Source organism: Eucalyptus grandis, chromosome 7, assembly GCF_016545825.1.
Source record: "Eucalyptus grandis isolate ANBG69807.140 chromosome 7, ASM1654582v1, whole genome shotgun sequence".
Taxonomy (NCBI): domain Eukaryota; kingdom Viridiplantae; phylum Streptophyta; class Magnoliopsida; order Myrtales; family Myrtaceae; genus Eucalyptus; species Eucalyptus grandis.
Genome location: NC_052618.1, coordinates 46,842,284 through 46,860,255, shown reverse-complemented (window position 1 = coordinate 46,860,255; position 17,972 = coordinate 46,842,284). Strand labels below are relative to the sequence as shown.

At 39.6% G+C, this 17,972-nt stretch overlaps 1 protein-coding gene and 1 long non-coding RNA gene across 2 annotated transcripts; one reads left to right on the top strand and one right to left on the bottom strand.

Annotated features, from left to right (window-relative positions):
- Nucleotides 1-11,681: 11,681 nt before the first annotated feature.
- Nucleotides 11,682-12,995, top strand: LOC108961042. The gene is made up of 2 exons (XM_018877493.2): nt 11,682-11,797; nt 12,400-12,995. The coding sequence occupies exons 1-2, from the start codon at nt 11,695-11,697 to the stop codon at nt 12,672-12,674; spliced, it is 378 nt and encodes a 125-aa protein (XP_018733038.1). The 5' UTR covers nt 11,682-11,694; the 3' UTR covers nt 12,675-12,995.
- Nucleotides 12,996-16,034: 3,039 nt separating this feature from the next.
- Nucleotides 16,035-16,593, bottom strand: LOC104453836. The gene is made up of 2 exons (XR_727176.3): nt 16,347-16,593; nt 16,035-16,244 (listed from the first exon to the last, which is right to left on the bottom strand). It is a non-coding gene; the product is annotated as an uncharacterized LOC104453836 (long non-coding RNA).
- Between the last annotated feature and the right edge of the window lie 1,379 nt (nt 16,594-17,972).

Genomic DNA, 17,972 nt, shown 5'->3' with positions numbered 1-17,972 from the left:
TTCTTCTTTTGGCCGGTCGCCGGCCTCGGCCATGGCCGGCGGCGACCGGCCGACAAGGGCCGGCGGCCTCGCCCAGCCACGGCGAGGCTCGCCGACCCTCGGTGAGGTCGAGCCTCGCCGTAGCTAGGCGAGGCTCGGCCCTTGGCCGGGCGAGCTCGAGCTCGCCCGATCCGGCAAGGCCGAGCTCGGCCAGCCAAGGCGAGGCCGACCCTCGTCGGGGCCGGGGCCGGCGAGCCTCGCCCCCGCCGGCCCACGTCGGCCCTCGTCGGCCGGTCGCCGGCCATGGCCGAGGCCGGCGACCGGCGAAAGAAAAAAAAAAGAAAATAAGAAAAAGAAAAAGAAGAAGAAATAAAAAAAAAAAAAAAGTGTTTCTAAGTTTTGTTTCAGAAATAAGAAACACAAAATTTGTGTTTCTTATTTCTTTTTTTTTGTTCCTGGGAACAAAAGAACAAAAAGGAACAAACGCACCCAAACGCGTTTTACTTCATTTTTTTGTTCCCAGAAAAAAAACAGAAAAAATGTTTAAAAACAAAAAAAAAAAAAAAAAGTGCAAACAAACAGAGCCTTAGTAACCTCCGCCATAATTCCTTAACTATTTTAGAATATATGCTGTTGAATATAACCTACGCAAATTCATTTTTCTTCCCTTCCCTTGAATATATCATGTTATTAAGCCCCTAATTTTTTTCCTTTATTGGACCAAAGATTTCTTTCTTTTGACATATTTTGCGAGTCCTTGTTCATAATTTTTTAATCACGTTAGAATGATTATGGGCTTGACGAAATTCCACGCCCTTGCGAGCTCAATTCAGCAAATTTAATTAAGCTCAAAACCTCTTAATTTTGGTTGATCCTATTATGATTCAATTTGAATTAAAATATTTATTAAATGCAAATGTAAATTAAAAGTAGTATTTGTAAGGTGTGAAAGCACAATCCCAAGATTTCCATAACTAGAATCAATAACACATATAATCAAGTAAATAGATTTACACACGTGATTTGAAATACATCATTCTTGATGTGAAATAGCGATGATTCAAACTTAAGAGCTTATTCTATATTACCCTTTGTATCACTGGCTCAATTAAACTGCCCATCATCTTTAGCGTTTTAGTAAACGCTCATCATATAAGGATAATTGTGTGTTAGGATTAAAAGAGAGATTTGAGCACTATTTATAGAGTTTTCAGCCAGGTCATGTCATTACGGATTAGAGTTAGCTCAACCCACATTAGCTAGCTCTATATTAAGCTAATTAAGAAATATTTATCTCATCTTATTAAAACAATCTTGTAAAACGGTAAATTATAATATCAATTAATATAGCCCACATAAAAAAAAAAAAAAAACTCTTACATTTTTCCATTTGGATTATATTAATTGAAATTGTACCGTATGTGCGCACATTGGTCTAAAAACAATTTTTAATAGTCAATCATATCTCATAAAGTTTCAAACACCGAATCATGATAATAACTACAAGTATATACATAGAGTCATCCATGATCATAAGTTCCTTTAACTCTATTGATATTGATTTAATACGATAATGTGGCAAATGAATAACAACTCTCATAAATAGCAGTATCTTATGTATCATTTCATTTATCAATCAACATTCTCTTCCTTAAGTATTACAAAAACTCGTGCCACTAGAGTATATCTTTACAATTTCAATGAACTCACATATGTCTTATTTTTATGGTTAACATTTCTTTATATGTAATAAGATATATGCTCAAAACTAATAATTAGATGCACTTAGCTTTTTCTCAAGGTTTACATAATACCTTGAAATTTTCAATAGATATATGTATTCAACTTAATAACAATGTATTTAGAATCACTTTATTGAATGTAAAAGAATTGACATATATCACAATGTCGCTAAATATAATAAACACAGATGTAAACTTTATTAGAGCGAAATCGAAACAGCTCCCACTGAACTACAACATCTCATGATGTTCTTAAGTCCATGCAAATGACATGTCATTCAAACACACAAGGGCGAAGGCCTTTAGTTAGTGAATTTGCAACTATATCATCTATGGAAATATGCTATATTGTAACGTCACCATTCTTTGCCGTTTCTTTATGGTCAAAAACTTGACCGCCACATGTTTAGACTCCTTGAGATCTATGTTGTTGTTAATAAACAACACTATATAGTTACCGTCTCAATACAACCGTATAGGTCTATCCACAAAGTTAAATATAGTCAACTCCCTAATGAGATTCCGGAGTCAAATAGCCTAAGTAATAGTTGAAAAGTATGCTACAAACTCCGGTTACATGGTAGAGGATGATAAAGATATATGTTTCTTGGGTTTTTTTTTAAAATAATAAGTAACGATCACCAATCCTTCTTGGAAGATTCTATTTTAGGTTCCAAATTGTCAAAATGACCAATGGTTTCATGAATTTCTTTATGAGTATGATTTTTAGACTTCAAATATACTACCCTTATGACGTAATCCCTAACCTCATCAGAACCATCATATCTTATGTTGAAAAGTCCTTACAAATGTGTCCCAATATCGACATTAGACAAGACACAATTTTAAGCCATCAAGGCTTCCATCGTCTTTTTAGTAGTGCAGTCAAGTAGTAAATCAGTTTTCAAGTATTCCCGAATGAAGTACTTCATGCATAACAAGAAAATCTAATTGTTCTTTTCCCAAGTAGCAAAATTTGCTTTTTGGAATTTTGTACCGTTGGCAATGTGATCTACCGACCCATTCTTTATAAAAGCACTATGAGCATCTACCAACTCCATCCTAAACAAAAAATCATCTTTCAACTACTAAAAATTTGAACTAATAAGAACATCAATAGTTATAGAGTTATTGATTACAGATAAGGTGACTAAAATAACAAATAATGTATATAATTGGCATCATGTGAGTATTATGTAACTTGAAACTACATAAGCACACATCTAGAGAGTTACATATATCATCATATAATTATTTTCAGGCATAATACATACTCTTCACATGGCAGCAATCATGACTATTTATTCCAACCTTTGTAAATCATTACATTTGGGTATATGAACCATTATGATCAATCACTCATCAATCATATATTGTACATGTATCCATCAATGGACTAATAAACAATCATCTCCTTTAGGAGTATGACCACACATTAGAACATGAGACAATCCATTATAATATGAGTTCGAAATTTTTCAAACCCAATCAAATATGTCACTTTGGCTATAACTCGTTTGAATCATTGAGACTCTCTCATACCAAAATATAAATTTTATGTCTCATATTCACCTTATACATGTGATTTTAAACAAAACAATTTGTCACTAAAATTATAAGTCATGCCAATTACATTACTTCATTCATTGATATGTTGATACGTGTTGAACCTTATACATATTATTAATAAATCACACTCTACACACAATGATATTCATGTAAGCCAACACTTGTACTTCCAAAATCATAGGAAAATACCTAAAAATACCCTAAAAATATGTGTATTTAGGGTTTCGTACGTATTTTCACATTCATAAAATCATGAAACGTGTAAAATAAATATACCTTAATGTAGAGCATCTCCATACAAGTACATAAACTCTAAGAATGCGTCAATCGGAGCCCAAATACTCCCTCACATAGCTGAAGTACGAAGTGTGTGTCGCATATGCGTCACATGCTTGAATCGGTCTGATTACTAGTTCGACCAACTCAATCAGTCCAACCAGCCCGACCAGTTCGGTCAACAAAGAACCAAGTCAAGCAGGTCAACAAGTCAAATATCGGGTTGAGTCAACCGTTAATCACGTCAAGTCTTAAGTTGGGTCAGGTCAATCCGCATGCCTAGTCACTAACGTGATGATGACGTCAATCTCACGCGCAAGGGTATGTGCGGCATCCCCTAGAGGTGCGCCACCCAACAATTTTCTTGTCTCAACGAGGTCTTTCCATTTATGTAATAAAAGTCACTTTTTGCTTCACAAAAAATCACAAAAAATGGCAGAAACTATACATTCAAATTCTAGGCTATAGCCGCTCTAATACCACATATAAGGCACGAAAGCACAACTCCAAGATCTCCATAACTAGAATAAAAAACACATATATAATTAAGTAAAGAGATTTGCATACTTGATCTAGAATCAATCATTCTTAATGTGAAATAGTAACGATCCAAACTCAAGAGATTCTCCTCTCTATTGCCATCAATAGGTTTTGGTAAACGTTCCTTATGTGAGAATAATTGTGTATGAAAGTTAAATGAGAGACTCGAGCACTATTTATAGAGTTTTCAGCCAAACCCTTTTATTACGAGCTAGACTCAACTCAGCTTATACTAATTAGTCTCATATTATACTAATTAAGAAACATTCTATTTCATCTTATTAAATTAATCCCGTAAAATGGTAAATTATAATATCAATTAATGTAATCCATACTAGAAAAACTCTTACAATTTTGTTTAGGAGTCATGATAGATATCTAATTTTTTATGCAACGAACAACTAAAAATATCGCTAAAACTTATGTATCAACACCATCTCTTCTCAACTTCATGACGAGAAAAGCAGGACAAGAAGAAGAGGAAGAAGTAGTAGATGGGAAAGAAGTGTAATTGGCCACGGATGGACTGTGATTTGCCTTGCTGGATGATCCAACCGCGTAGGTATGAAAATGGTAGGCCAGAAAAGAATGGTCGAAATAAGCCAAAGCGGAAAATTGGGTCCGTTGACTTGGAACCTTCACTGTTCACATACTTTTTCAGTGTCGTTTGTTCCCAGTCTTTCGCCATGAGAAGCCGACCAAGTCATCGAGCTGTTCACGCGGCAGACTCAGGACTCTTCACTCACCGCTACAATAGTTGCTTCTACTCATTCTACATGATTAAATCTTATCTATTATGACAGAAAAATCTACGAGAATTAGACTTCATTGATTTCGCGAAAAAATAAATAATTCAAAAAATATTTTCCTAAACACGATACTTATAAAAATAATAAACAATAAATATTTTCTTCATCTCTGAAAATGTTTAGATATAAATTGTTTTGAATAATGAATACATTTTCCATGGGCTGATTATTTTAAACAATACAAATGATAGTTTTTAGGAAAATAATTTCCAAACCATTTGTTTTCGCGAAAACAAAACGGAGCCTAATAGTTCATTAGTTTTTTGTCATCTGTATAACATTTATTATCAATGATCTATGTTTAAATGAATTCATGGACAATAAAGATATTATTTTGTTTTTCATTTTTTTAAGCAATCCAAACTATCATTTTTAGGAAAACATTTTCTGAATCATTAATTTTTCATGAAATAAACGGAGCCAATTCTCTTGCATTCTCCATCATTATAACGGTACAATATTCTTACCGTTCCAATTTCTTTTGTCTTTCCTTTTTGGTTTGGTAGCCATTTTCCTTGTTGTATGAAATGTGAACAATGCATAGGAAAATTAACTCTTTAGTACGAAAATTGTAACAACGAAATCCTTAAAAGCCATTATCAAATTGACACGAAGTAATTGGGAAATGTTTTACAAGAGTACTCTAGACAGATGAATCGGCACCCCAGTGTGATGCAATCGAATTTGTATTTAAAATATAAGCCATGCTGACTCGTTATTTACGTATGCGTAATGGATCACGTGCAAACGGGATTAATGGGACTACAGGGTCTCGTTTGGGAGCTTGCTGGCGCGATGATGACCAGGCTCACTCGTCAGTGTCGGACTAGGGGTGTCACGACCTACCCTCCGGGGGAGGAAACGAGTTTAGGGGTATTGCCTAAGGACGGGCCTAAGGCCCATGATTAGGTGCGAGCTCTCCCAAGCCCATACCCCACGTGACATTGTGATATATTTTAGGAATTTTGCATAAAATGAGTCGCCACTAGTCTATTGGGGTCGGCTAGAAACCAAGTGAGACATGGGAGCGTGTCTCACTTCCTACGCAACCAGAGAATTTAGATTCGGGGACTTGATTACACTAATTAACCAATTAGTGCCCTTTCGGTACCTAATCTTGTTCGTTTTAACAAAATGATTTTTGCCAGGCAATTTGGATTGATTTTATATTTATCCACTAACATGTGAAGTGATCATGCATGCGCGCAATCATTAAAGTAATAATCATAACTACCAAGATCCTAATTGCAATAAGATTAAACACATGCAATCAAACATAATTAAATATGCAAATTAAACATGCAACATAATTAATATACGAGCACATAAAAGTCTAATTATGCTAAAATGGCAATACATGGCAAATCCTAATCAAATCCCATCATTTTTGGATTTTCGAAATTTTTAATTTTTAATTTTTAATTTTTAATTTTTTTAATTTTTTTAAAATTTTTAAAATTTTTTGAATTTTCGAAATTGTTTTTTTAAATAATAAAATAATTTTTGGGACCGGGCCGGTCCAACCCGGCCTGGGTTCGACCTTGGTCGACGCTGATCGGGTCCGGTCGGAGACCGGACCCACCGGACCCGAGTTCGGTCCAACAGGCCCAAGTGGGCCCGAAGCTTGGGCCCAGCCCAAGAAGTCTCCCTCCTCCCTTTTTAAAAGCAAGCAGGCCCTCCAGCCTATACTAAACCAGCCCAAGCCCAAAAAACCATAAGCAAAAACAGCCCAAACCAAGCCCTAAGTATACCCGGCCCAGATATGAGAAAAACCCTACCCGGTTCGTTTTCACCCGACCCGGCCAAGATCCGGTTCGCCTCCTCTCTCCTTTGCTATTTTGCGGTGCCGGAGAAGGACGTTCAGGACGCCGACGACCTGGCGGCGGCAACGCGGTGGATTGCAGGCGAGACGGAGCACGGCGGTGACTGGCGGAGACCCGACCGGGAGCAAAGAGCGCGCGGGGTGTGGGCCGGTGCGAGGCTCGCTCGGCGGTGGAGTGACGACCAGCTCGAGATCTCCCGTCGTCGGGACTCGCCGAAGGCGCGGCCGAGGCGTGCGGTGGCTAGGCGAGACGGGATGCGCCGGCGAGGAGGAGTGTGGCGGCTCGGCGAGGATCGGCAACCGGGAGCGGGCGGCGTCGTGGGGGCTCGGGATCTGGTGTTTTGACAGGAGGGCGGCGGCTTGGTGCAGTGGGTCACTCAGATTGCAGTAGTGACGATGCGCAGACACGCGATGCCACGGGGTTGCGCTTCAGCACAGCAGATCTGGGCAGAGGTGAGGCGGAACTTCGGATGGTTGCAGGGCGACAACGGCATCACAACCGGCTCAGATCTGCTGGCGTCGAGCAGAGACGATGGCAGCAGCAACGAGGGGAATCTCGGTGGTGGCGCGGCACAAGCAACGGAGGAGGCGCGGACCGGCGAAGTGAAAGCAGTAGCGTCAACACTCGCGGACGATGGAGGTACCGCACGGATGTGGTGGAACAGCGGTGGCAATTGAGCGCCACTGCCGGCGGTGGCGGCGGCCGTGCCGCCGCTTCTCTTCGAGCTCTCCCCTCTCTCCTCGAGCTCTCTCTGTGTTCCACTCTCCCTCTCTTCACTTTCGATCTCTCTCTCTCTCGAGCTCACTCTCCTCTCCCAAGCTCCCTCTCCCCCTCTCGAGTTCTCTGTGCTGGGTCCCCCTTTTTCTTCTTCTCCCTTCTCGGTCTCCGATGCCCCTCTGTTCACTGTCCTCCTGCCACCCCCCTGCTGCCCCTGTTTCTCTTTTGTTTTGCAGGTCCGCGTGCAAAGGAGGAAGACAGCCAGGCGTGGGCTGGAGGGGAAAGGAAGCTAGGCCGGGCCTAGGCCAGATCAGGCCCAACTCAACCCCTTAAGCATTTTTTGTTTTTTTTTATGACAATTTTTTTGGATTTTTTTTTAGCAACTAATTCCTAGTTTTGTATGCGATTAAATTTTAAGTAAAATAGTAAAATTTAGGTGTCAATAAGAGGTGCAACTAGCTATCTTGCCACAGGGTTGGCGCCAAGGCACAGCGGCAAGGAGCTCGCTGGACGATGGGCTAAACTTGCCGACGCTAGGAGGTGGGGTGAAATACCAAAGATGGTGGAGGCAGGAGTTCACTTTTGAGCGTGTTATTCTCTGTACGTAAGAGCTCTTTTTCTTCACTATATTCTCTTCAGCGTATTGCGGATGTGGGGAAAACGTCCATTAACTTCGTGTGGAGTCCCTCTTATGTAAGCTAAGTCTCGATAACCTCCACCATATTTTCTTTACTATTCTAGAATACACGCTATTCTTGCTTTTTAGGATATCTGATGATAGGGCCCTTACGCATAATCAATTTTCTTCCCTTCCCTCGAATATATCCTGTTATTCAGCCCCTCAACATTTTTTTTCCTTGATTTGATCGAAAATTTCTTTCTTTTGACATAATTCTCGAGTCCTTCTTGTTTGTAAATTTCTGGTCACATTAGGAAAATTGTCGGCTTGACAAAATCCTACTCTCTCGCGAGCTTAGTTTAGAAAAATTTAATTAAACTCAAAACCTCCCTACTGAGGTCGGTCCAACTATGATACAATTTAAATTAAAATGTTCATAATATGTAAACGTGAATTAATAGAATTTTTGTTTAGGGATCAAGATCGATCCCTAATTATTTTTTTATGAATTATTAAAAAATAAAATTGCGCAACACCCATGCACATCTCTTCTCAACTTCGTGACTAAAGAAATGTAGGATGACAAGGATAAAAAGAAAATGAAGGAGATGTAAAAAGAGTGTAATCGGCCATGGATGGACTGTGATTGGCTCAAGGACCAGGAGGGGACATGAGGATTTATAAATTGACAATGACGATTAATGGATGGTCAAACCGCGTAGGTATGAAATGGAAGGATGGAAAAGAATGGTTAAAATAAGCCAAAGCAAAAGGTTGGTTTGTTGACTTGGAACCTTCATAATTCACATACTGTTTTTAGGACTAAATAGGCAAATTATTATAAATTTTAGAATTAAATCGATATCATTAAAAGATTTAATATTAAATTGGTCATCCTACAATATCTTTAGAATTTTTAAAATGATTTTTCCAGAATTTATCCGGGGAAAAGAAAAAACAGCCCGGCAAATATTGGAGTGATGTTAGGGAAGCTTACGGTTGACTCGAGTCAAGTCTCCTGCGTCGATTTTATCGTGAGCCTTTTCGAGGCAAATTCTGTCTTTAATCTAATCACATCAACTCTCTTGCTCGGGAAGATAGCCTTGTCTCCTCTTTCACATCCTTATGCTCGAAGAAATTTACGTCATGCATTGAGTATGTCTTAAATTATGGGGATAAGTACACTAATGGTGCCAAAAGTTGTGTACGGCGCTCACTTTGGTGCCAAAAGTTTCCGTCGGATCACTTAAGTGCCAAAAAATTTGAAAAACGCTCACTTTGGTGCCAACTCCGACGAAATTGGCCGGAAATCCGACGTGGCCTTTTTTTTAATTTTTGACGCCGACGTGGCTCGTCGGAGAGCTGAGTCAGCATCCAAACACCAAAACGACGCCGTTTGGTGTCTCCCCCAATTCAAAACCCTAATCTCCGGCCGTCGCCATCCTCGACTGTCCTTGCGCTCGGCGGCCACGGCTTCGACCCTGACCTCGACCCCAACCGCGACGATGGCCACTCAACGGCAGCGGCTCCGACCTCGACCCCGACCCCGACCCCGACGATGGCTACTCGGCGGCCGTAGCTCCGACCTCGACCTCAACCCCGACCGCGACGATGGCCACTCGATGGCCGCGGCTCAAACCCCGACCCCGACCCCGACCTCGACGATGGCCACTCGACGGCCGTAGCTTTGACCCCGACCTCGACCCTGACCTCGATGATGGCCACTCGGCGGCCGCAACTTCAACCCCGACGACGGCCATGGCTTCGACCTCGCCGAAACCCTAATTTCTTCCCCATGTGAGCTAAACGGCGTCGTTTCCATGAAGCCATCCACGTAGGACGGCAAAACGACGTCGTTTTCTTAAGGAGGACCGAAAACAACGTCATTTAAAGGCTTATCAATTTTTTTTTTTTAAAAAATCATTTTGGCCGGAATCTTTCGCCGGAGGCCGGAATCTTTCGCCGGTGGCACCAAAGTGAGCGTTTTCCTCCGATTTGGCACTTAAGTGATCCGACAGAAACTTTTGGCACCAAAGTGAGCGCCGTACACAACTTTTGGCACCATTAGTGTACTTATCCCTAAATTATGTGTTAGCTATTCGACCCAAATTGAGTTTTATATCCGAATTGAAATTTATAATGGCTCAACTTGAAGAAAAAAAATGGAGTTTTAGTGTTGGTAGCGAAAGGCATGGGCCCAAGCTCGTAGTTCTGCACAAATCCTCAATGGAAGTGCAAGGCCGTAGCACTCGTTTAATGGAGCAATATAAATATTATTTTTCTCAAGTTATTAAGTTAATGGAGAGTCAGAGTCATCGGGTTTTTTTGAGCCACCTTTTATAATTCTTGAATTTCAATAGTGGATTTTGCTTTTCCTTTCTTGTGATTCCTAAAAGGATTTTTTAGGTAGATATGTGTGTTCTTTTATTCTTCTCAATTCTAATTTCGTTGTTGCTTCCGCAATGGTCATAACAACATGTTAGGTAGATAGGAAGGAGCGTGGCTTGAATGACAACAAGATCTTGGTTTACAGCCCCTTTGAAACTCGGTAGGCTTAGACAATTTATTCCGTGGGAATAAAAAAAATAACTTATTGTTTACTAACTTTTATTTACTTTTCGTAGCAACACCCTTAAATTTATCAACTATTACATGAAATTATCCATCTTTTTCAAATGACTCACCAAAGTTTATTTGACTAAGTTACCAACTAGTTTTGGATTATCAACTCTAATTTGAATTGCTCATCAATATTAATTTGGTGCTTTGAATTCATCATACAGAGTTACCACCTTTAATTGCCTTACTTATCAACCCTTTTTTCTACAACTAGTTGCCAAATAGTTATAGGTTAAAAACTCTTGTTTTGATTGGTTTTATTTATTCTTTCTAAATTATCAACTTCTCCTATTTATGACAAAAAAAAACTTCTCTTATTATTTACGAACTTTTATTTAATTTCTTACCAGTACTCTACATTTACCTACTATATAAGGAAAAAAGATAAAAGAAAAAGGAAAGGAAAAAAAAAAAGATTTAGAAATTTAATATAAAATTTTTTACATAAAATCTTCCACGTTAGCATCGATCGTCCCAATACTAGCCGTGCTAAGTAGGACAACTAGTGCTAACTTGACTACATCATCAGCGATTTTCAATCAAAATTAGCCTAAATGACTAAATTAGTAAATTGTCAAAAAAGTTAGGACTAAATTGCAAATTACCTAAAGATGTTTGACTAAATTGACTTAATTAAAATATTTAAAATTGAATTAACTATAGTATAATAGATTTAAGATTTTTTTAAATAATTTTCTCAAAATATTTCCCGATAGGAAAATAACCCAGCAAATATAGAAGGAGTTGTAAGGGAAGCTTCCGGTTGGCTTGAGTCCTAAGTCCGGCACGTAGAATTTCACGTTGCCCGCGTTCCACTGCAAAAGTTCAACTAAAGTTGCAAGTTTCACTTTAGCCTTTTCCGAGTCAAATCCTGCCTTTTTTAATTCCTAATCACATCGAAATCTCTTGCACGGGAAGATATACGCGGTTTCTTCCCTATTAAAGATAGTTTTGCATTGCATGGTGGATTCATCGAAGTCATAATTGAGTTGACTCAGAAAATGGAGAGCAAGAAAATCCGTTGTCTTCCTACCCTTGTTTTCTCTCTCCTCTTGATAGAAAATGTGATGGCATCCCGGGTTCTGGCCGCATCTGATCCTATTGGTACTTCCCCTCTCTCTTCTCTTCTCTATTTCCATCTTAAATAATTACGTTAAGGTTTTGTTTGTTTTGCAATAAATAAATTATTTAGAAAATATTTTCCTAAAAAACGATCATATGTAGTGTTTGAAATAATTAATCAAGGGAAATTATTTTAATTGTAGACAACAATTCATGACTAGATATTTTTTATGAATAATGAATATTTTTCATTCATTCATTTTTGTAAATGGTACATGCATTCACTTTTAGGAATATATTTTTTGAATCATTCATTTTTTGCAAAATATATAATGCATTAATTTGCCCGCATTCTCCATTATTATTGCAATATAAGTTTCTCACCAGTCCGATTTTATTTTATTTGTCATTGTGGGGTTTTGGTAGCCATTTTCCTTTTGGTATGAAATGTGAAGAAAGTATAGGAAAATTAATTCTTTCGGCATGAAAGATTGTAACAACGAAATCCTTAAAAAGACGGTCAAATCGATTTGAAATAATTGGGAAATTTTTTACAAGAGTACTGTAGACACGGTGGATTGACTCCCCAATGTGATGCAATCAAATTTGTAATTAATGCAAGCCAGGCTGACTCGTTATTTTAGGTAAGCGCGATAAATCCATCCCATTTCGAGTAAGTCCTCCTGGGGGGACGGCTGCGAGAGGGAGCCCGCCGCTCAGGGATAACCATTGGAGTAGTGTCAAATCGGACCGCGGGGAGGTCCGGGAGCCTCCGCCTGGAGCAAATACCATGCTTTCGGGAGCGGGCCGACGGAACAAGTCCGCGAGAAGTGTCGCGGTCGCCCCGACCACCGCTAAAGTCAAAGTCTCGACCGCCGTTTCTCCTACAAGCGCCACTTCACGCGAGCAGCGTCCATAGCAGAGCCACCACTTCAAGGACCCGCTCCACTAGCGTCAGTTCAAACAGCAGCGTCGATATCATCTAACATCCTTGATGATTGCTAAGTGAAGAAGCAAAAATTCTAGATGATGGTTGTTTTCTTTTTCTTTCTTCTGGGTTGTCTTCTCAATCTCGTTCGAGTAAAGTGATGTATTGTTTTGAAGAGTTGTGTCTATTAGTATAACTGTCCGTAAACGTGTGTAAGGTTCCTCTTAATTTTGGAAGTGAGTTTTGTCTTTTTGTTTGAGAAAGTTGCAAACTTTCTTTATATATGTATGTGTATGTTTACATATGGACCTTCACTTTGAGACGATAAGTTAAAAGTGAGTAACCGATTCTGTTCAATCCGAGAATCAATCTAAATTGACCTTACATGGTCGGTTCAAGGCCAGTTTACAACAGGACCAGCCCAATTTCCACCACCAAAAACTAGGTGTCGGCATTGATTAATTTGGTTCTCGGTTTTATATCATGAACCGACTAATTTTACCTAGGAACGTGAACACCGAAACTTGCTAGGCCAACTTCAGGGTAGAGCTTAAAACTGAGTACTCAGAAGGTTGGTTCTAGGGTAATAAAACCTTGAACTCAGCAGATATCGGACCGATTTATCCCTTAAGTAAGCTATTTTGCTCTTCTTTTTAAAAACTGAAAATACATGTTGAATATGTTTGAAATTATTCTCAAGTAGAAATAATACTATTCATGTTTGACATATATATTAAAATGAAACTAAAAAAAAAGCCTCAATTGGTTCGATTCCACCCAATTCGATGTCACCCTGATCTTGATAAGGTATATTCTACATTCTAGATTTGGAACCTACCGCCATGGAGTTGTTAACTCCTTCAACAAATGCACTAATGTTTAGAAGGTGTCCCCTTAATCTAGTAATAACTCGAGATGCATTGGCAATTATACAATTCGTTAGAATCAGTCACGCAAAGCTCAAAGCGACAGCACAAACGAGGAGAAATATAGTTATCCACAACTGTGCATGAAATTGTATGTTAACTCTAAGATGCGACTTTCATGGAAGGATTTCACGTACTTTAAAAATCTGTGTATATACCATCCGTTGTTTCTTCTCTTTCGAAAAATCTCAATAACATCATCACTATCCTATGAAATGAAATGGCCGTCACAACATTTCAAAAGTTACAATTTGCATTTTCGCAAACTGAAAAAGACTTATTTTGACCTTGATTTAAGGTGGCGACCGTCACTGGCCTCCACTACGAGGTCGGCGGCAGTTGGCACGAGGAGAGAGAGATCGCGGATGCAGTGGCTTGATTGTCTTGGCGTAGGATTAGTGTTTTGGGGATTATCTACAATTTAGTAAATATATCTCGTTGTAGGAACCAAAAAAAATAATGATAACATTGAGAATTTGGAACAAGGACACAAATTTGGAGTGATAAATTATTTTTAGAATGCTTTCTAATGACTAATCAATCTACAACACTTACCCTCATGTCCTTACATAATAGCATAACACCTACAATATACTTAACGACGAAGACAAATATCTCACACAATTATACCTCACATGGAATGAGCCATGAAGTCTTCAAGCACTCCTTTTGGCAAACATTAAATGAAGAAACAAAAAATTCACAAAGCTAACAAAAAACACACAAACAATAGATACATTTGAAAACAAGCGTAGCAATTTGTGGTGAACTCTTCAATCTTCTTCATGCGCGTACTAGCATTGAATGAGGTCTTCACTCTTGAGTTCATGCCGCTCATCACAAATCACGCTTGTTGGAGAATGTGAAGAGAGGCTAAGCTTCTGATTCCCAAAGGCAATACCATTTGACGAAATAAAAAGATGGGTAATTTTGGTCAATTATGAAAGGTGTGATATATATATTGGCAATTTACTAAGGGCTTCAAGCCCAAAAAGTAAGTACCCATTTGAGCTCTCGCTGCCAGGGCTGCAATAGCAGAAGATTCGGGCAAGTTCTGATATTGTTTGTTCGATTAAGGTCGTGCCTCCTTGTCCTAGGCCTAACCACAGTGGTGCCGATATTGTGGTTATTATTTTGGCCACAGCCGAGGATGAACATCCGAAACTTGTACTTCAAAGTGAGGGTGAGCACATCATGGACATAATAACCGTCGTCAGCATAGTTGATCAAGTATGTGCGTTTCAATGTAGAGCATCATGAGTTTGAGGATGTGGTGGACTTGAATGGCTTGAACAAGGGGTCTTGTTGAGGATAGCAACTAGTACAGGGTTCACATTGGGTCCATGTAATGTCGCTGCCTGTGTCAAAGATTAGGGTCAAGTCAAGGCCGACGATAACCACAAACTCGCCAGCCGCGTAGATATGAAATGAAGGCCAGAAAAGAATGGCCGAAATAAGCCGAAGCAAAAGGTTAGTCCGTTGACTTGGAACCTTCTCAAGTCGTACCCTTTTTTGAGTGTTGACTGTTCCTACCCTCTGGCCATGAGAAGCCGCCGTCGCCATGTCATCAAGCCGTTCTCGCGGCAGCTCAGACAGTTAACTCACTGGTGCAGTAATTGCCGCTCCTCCCTTTTACATGTACTAATCTTATGTATTTGCACAGAAGAATCTTGGAGAATTAGGTCATCAGGTTTCTTTTCTTCATCTGCCTGAGTAACATATATTCTCGACGAAGATTGGGACATGTTTGCAAGATAAAAAGGAGCGCGGCTTGAATGACTCCACAATTTTCGTTTACTTCGAATTTGGGTAGGATCAGACAATCTGTTCCGTAGGAAGAACTCATTATATGGACCAAACGTATAAGAATCTTTTATCTGTGGCCTTTCCTTTTGCCTTGGCTTTTCGGATGAGAAAGCAAATTTGGACTCGGCCCTCTATGTGGCCATCAACGAGCTTGATGGATTGTCTTCAACTCGATGCCTTTTAAGATTCTTCCTCTATGTAATCCAATTGCGAGGAGAACAATGTCTTTGTCAAAAAGCTTCGTTTCTTCCAACAAAAGAGGCAGAAACTCGTTGAGTAGTTTACTCATCTGCATCGCTGAGATTGATCTTTCCTCTACTTTCTTTTCTCGTGAAGCGAATCCACAGAAAAATACAGATCATGGGTTTCTCTGCTTTGCCTCCAAGTGAAACTTGCACGATATTTTTCTTTGTGCACGGTTGACGCGGTTTGTGGTTCAATAATATGTCAAGTGAGCCATCACAATTGCTGTTAATTACAATCCTTTGACATTCCTCAGTGAGCACCTCATGTTGGAACGGAGAATCCTGCTCATTCCATTAAGGTTATGGATTGATGGTTTAGTCCCAAGTAGATGTACTTGCCAAATTTCTACTGAAAGGGTACGCTAACAACTGCAGAACAGTAATGGCTCGTTGGATACTAATAAGTTGTAGAGTTCAATTGTTATTTCTAACAAGCCATATCACAAGATGAAACACAGAAAACCACTGATCACGCCATCGCAACACGTGGTTTACACAACATAAAAAGCAAAAACATCAACTTAATTCTTCATAGTGTTCTTGCATAAGTATCAGTTCTTCGCTGCTGCTTTTCCTCCTTTCCCCTGTACACCACAATGAAAACAGCGTATTGTTAAGTATTGTCTTTGGAGAAACTCTTTTCTTAGAAAGTGAAAAAGGACCAAAGAATTTTCACGCTCGAGTACCTTCTTCTTTGTTTCTTGAGGCTTTGGCGAAGCCTTCTTCGAACCTGATGACTTGGAAGAGCTCTTGGAAGAGCTCTTTGACGGCCCATCAACCTTGGCAGGCTCCTTCTTTACCTGCCCGAACAGTTGAGTGCCCACTGTTTTCTCAGCCTTTGTTGATGCCATCGTCTTCTAAGCTACTGGCACTGAACAACGCAGTTTTCTTGTGTTAATGCTTCTCTTGTTGCCAACTGGAGGCGTATAACCTCCTTTATATACACTTACTTTGACAGCAGTAGAATAGGCAACCATCAAGAAGTGGAATTAGAATCATAGCAAATCACCAACAGAATGTCGAACTTTTAAGAGAATAGGAATAATCAATCTTGACAGCATAATTAGGCTATGGCATCCGATGCTTTGCTGCAATCACTCCCTGATGATCTTACAGAACAAATGCATATTTTAGTGCAGAATGCATATACTTCAACATCTAAAGCTTTTATGCATCGATCCTGTGAAGATATTTTCCCCTTAAAACTAGTTTCTCAGAGTATCTGCTGATATAATAATGTAAAGAGAACGTAGGGCATAACAAAACAATAGGCAAAGGGAGCATCCTTTTGAAATGAACTTGGTGTCCTGCCCATTCTGGAGATCAAATATTATGTACTATTCCCCTTTTGGAGCAAGAGGTTTGAACGCAGTGATGAGTCACAAGCTAAAAAATACAGGTAGGTGTTACCGGAATGGAATGATTTTTGAAGCTCAGACCGTATCTATTGTACTCAAATGGCACAGAATGTAGCCCAAAATCTACATACTGTTGAGATACTACTTGGAGAAGACTAACTCATTGAAATCAATGTGAACATCACCCTCAGAGGAAAATACAAAAGCATTGTCCTCTTTCACGTGCAAATTAGAATATTAAGGCAAGACAAGAACATCTTGCAAGTAGGATGGAAAGAAAATCGATAAGGAAAAACCACATCAAGAACATCTCAATGTGAAGAAAGAAAAACCTGCCCGGATACCATGTTCATTGTTAAGAGAATCGAATCCAAATCTTAACTATTAGGTGGAGGTATCACAGATAACAGTTACGATGTAGACATGTAGATAGACGATCTGCAATGAAGACCGTGGCTTTTGCCAGAACCATTGGTTGATCAGTGAGGGAGCACTTGTTTTCTGCAGGCTTTTGAGGGTTGCATCAGATGCTTTGCTTAAGCATCATTGGGATGCTTACTCCAGCAAAACTATTGAACACATGCAATACATGAACCGTTGCATGGCACATTACACTTTGGGAATAAAGTGATAACACTGTATCGAGGTCACCTGGAGCCAAACTAGTCCCCTGAGCCCATGTGATCTCTCTGCACCCACCTCATGTAACGACAGTCAGTATCTGGCTTCGGAAATGATCGTGTAAGGGGGCAAATTCCTACACAGAATCTTGAGTTTGAACCTTTTCCAGAATGGATATTTTGTGATGATTTTACTATGTTTTGCAAAATCAGTCTCTCTCTCTCTCTCTCTCTCTCTCTCTCTCTCTCTCTCTCTCTCTCTCTCTCTCTCGCCCACACGATGTGGACATGGGACTAGGTTTGAATCAGTTGTGAATCAATCGTCATGATTGTA

Bases quoted from the DNA above. Each gene is read 5' to 3' on its own strand.
- LOC108961042 (XM_018877493.2), top strand. From the start codon at position 11,695: ATGGAGAGCAAGAAAATCCGTTGTCTTCCTACCCTTGTTTTCTCTCTC. The intron at 11,798-12,399 runs GTACTTCCCCTC...TCGTTATTTTAG, and splicing joins GGCCGCATCTGATCCTATTG to GTAAGCGCGATAAATCCATC.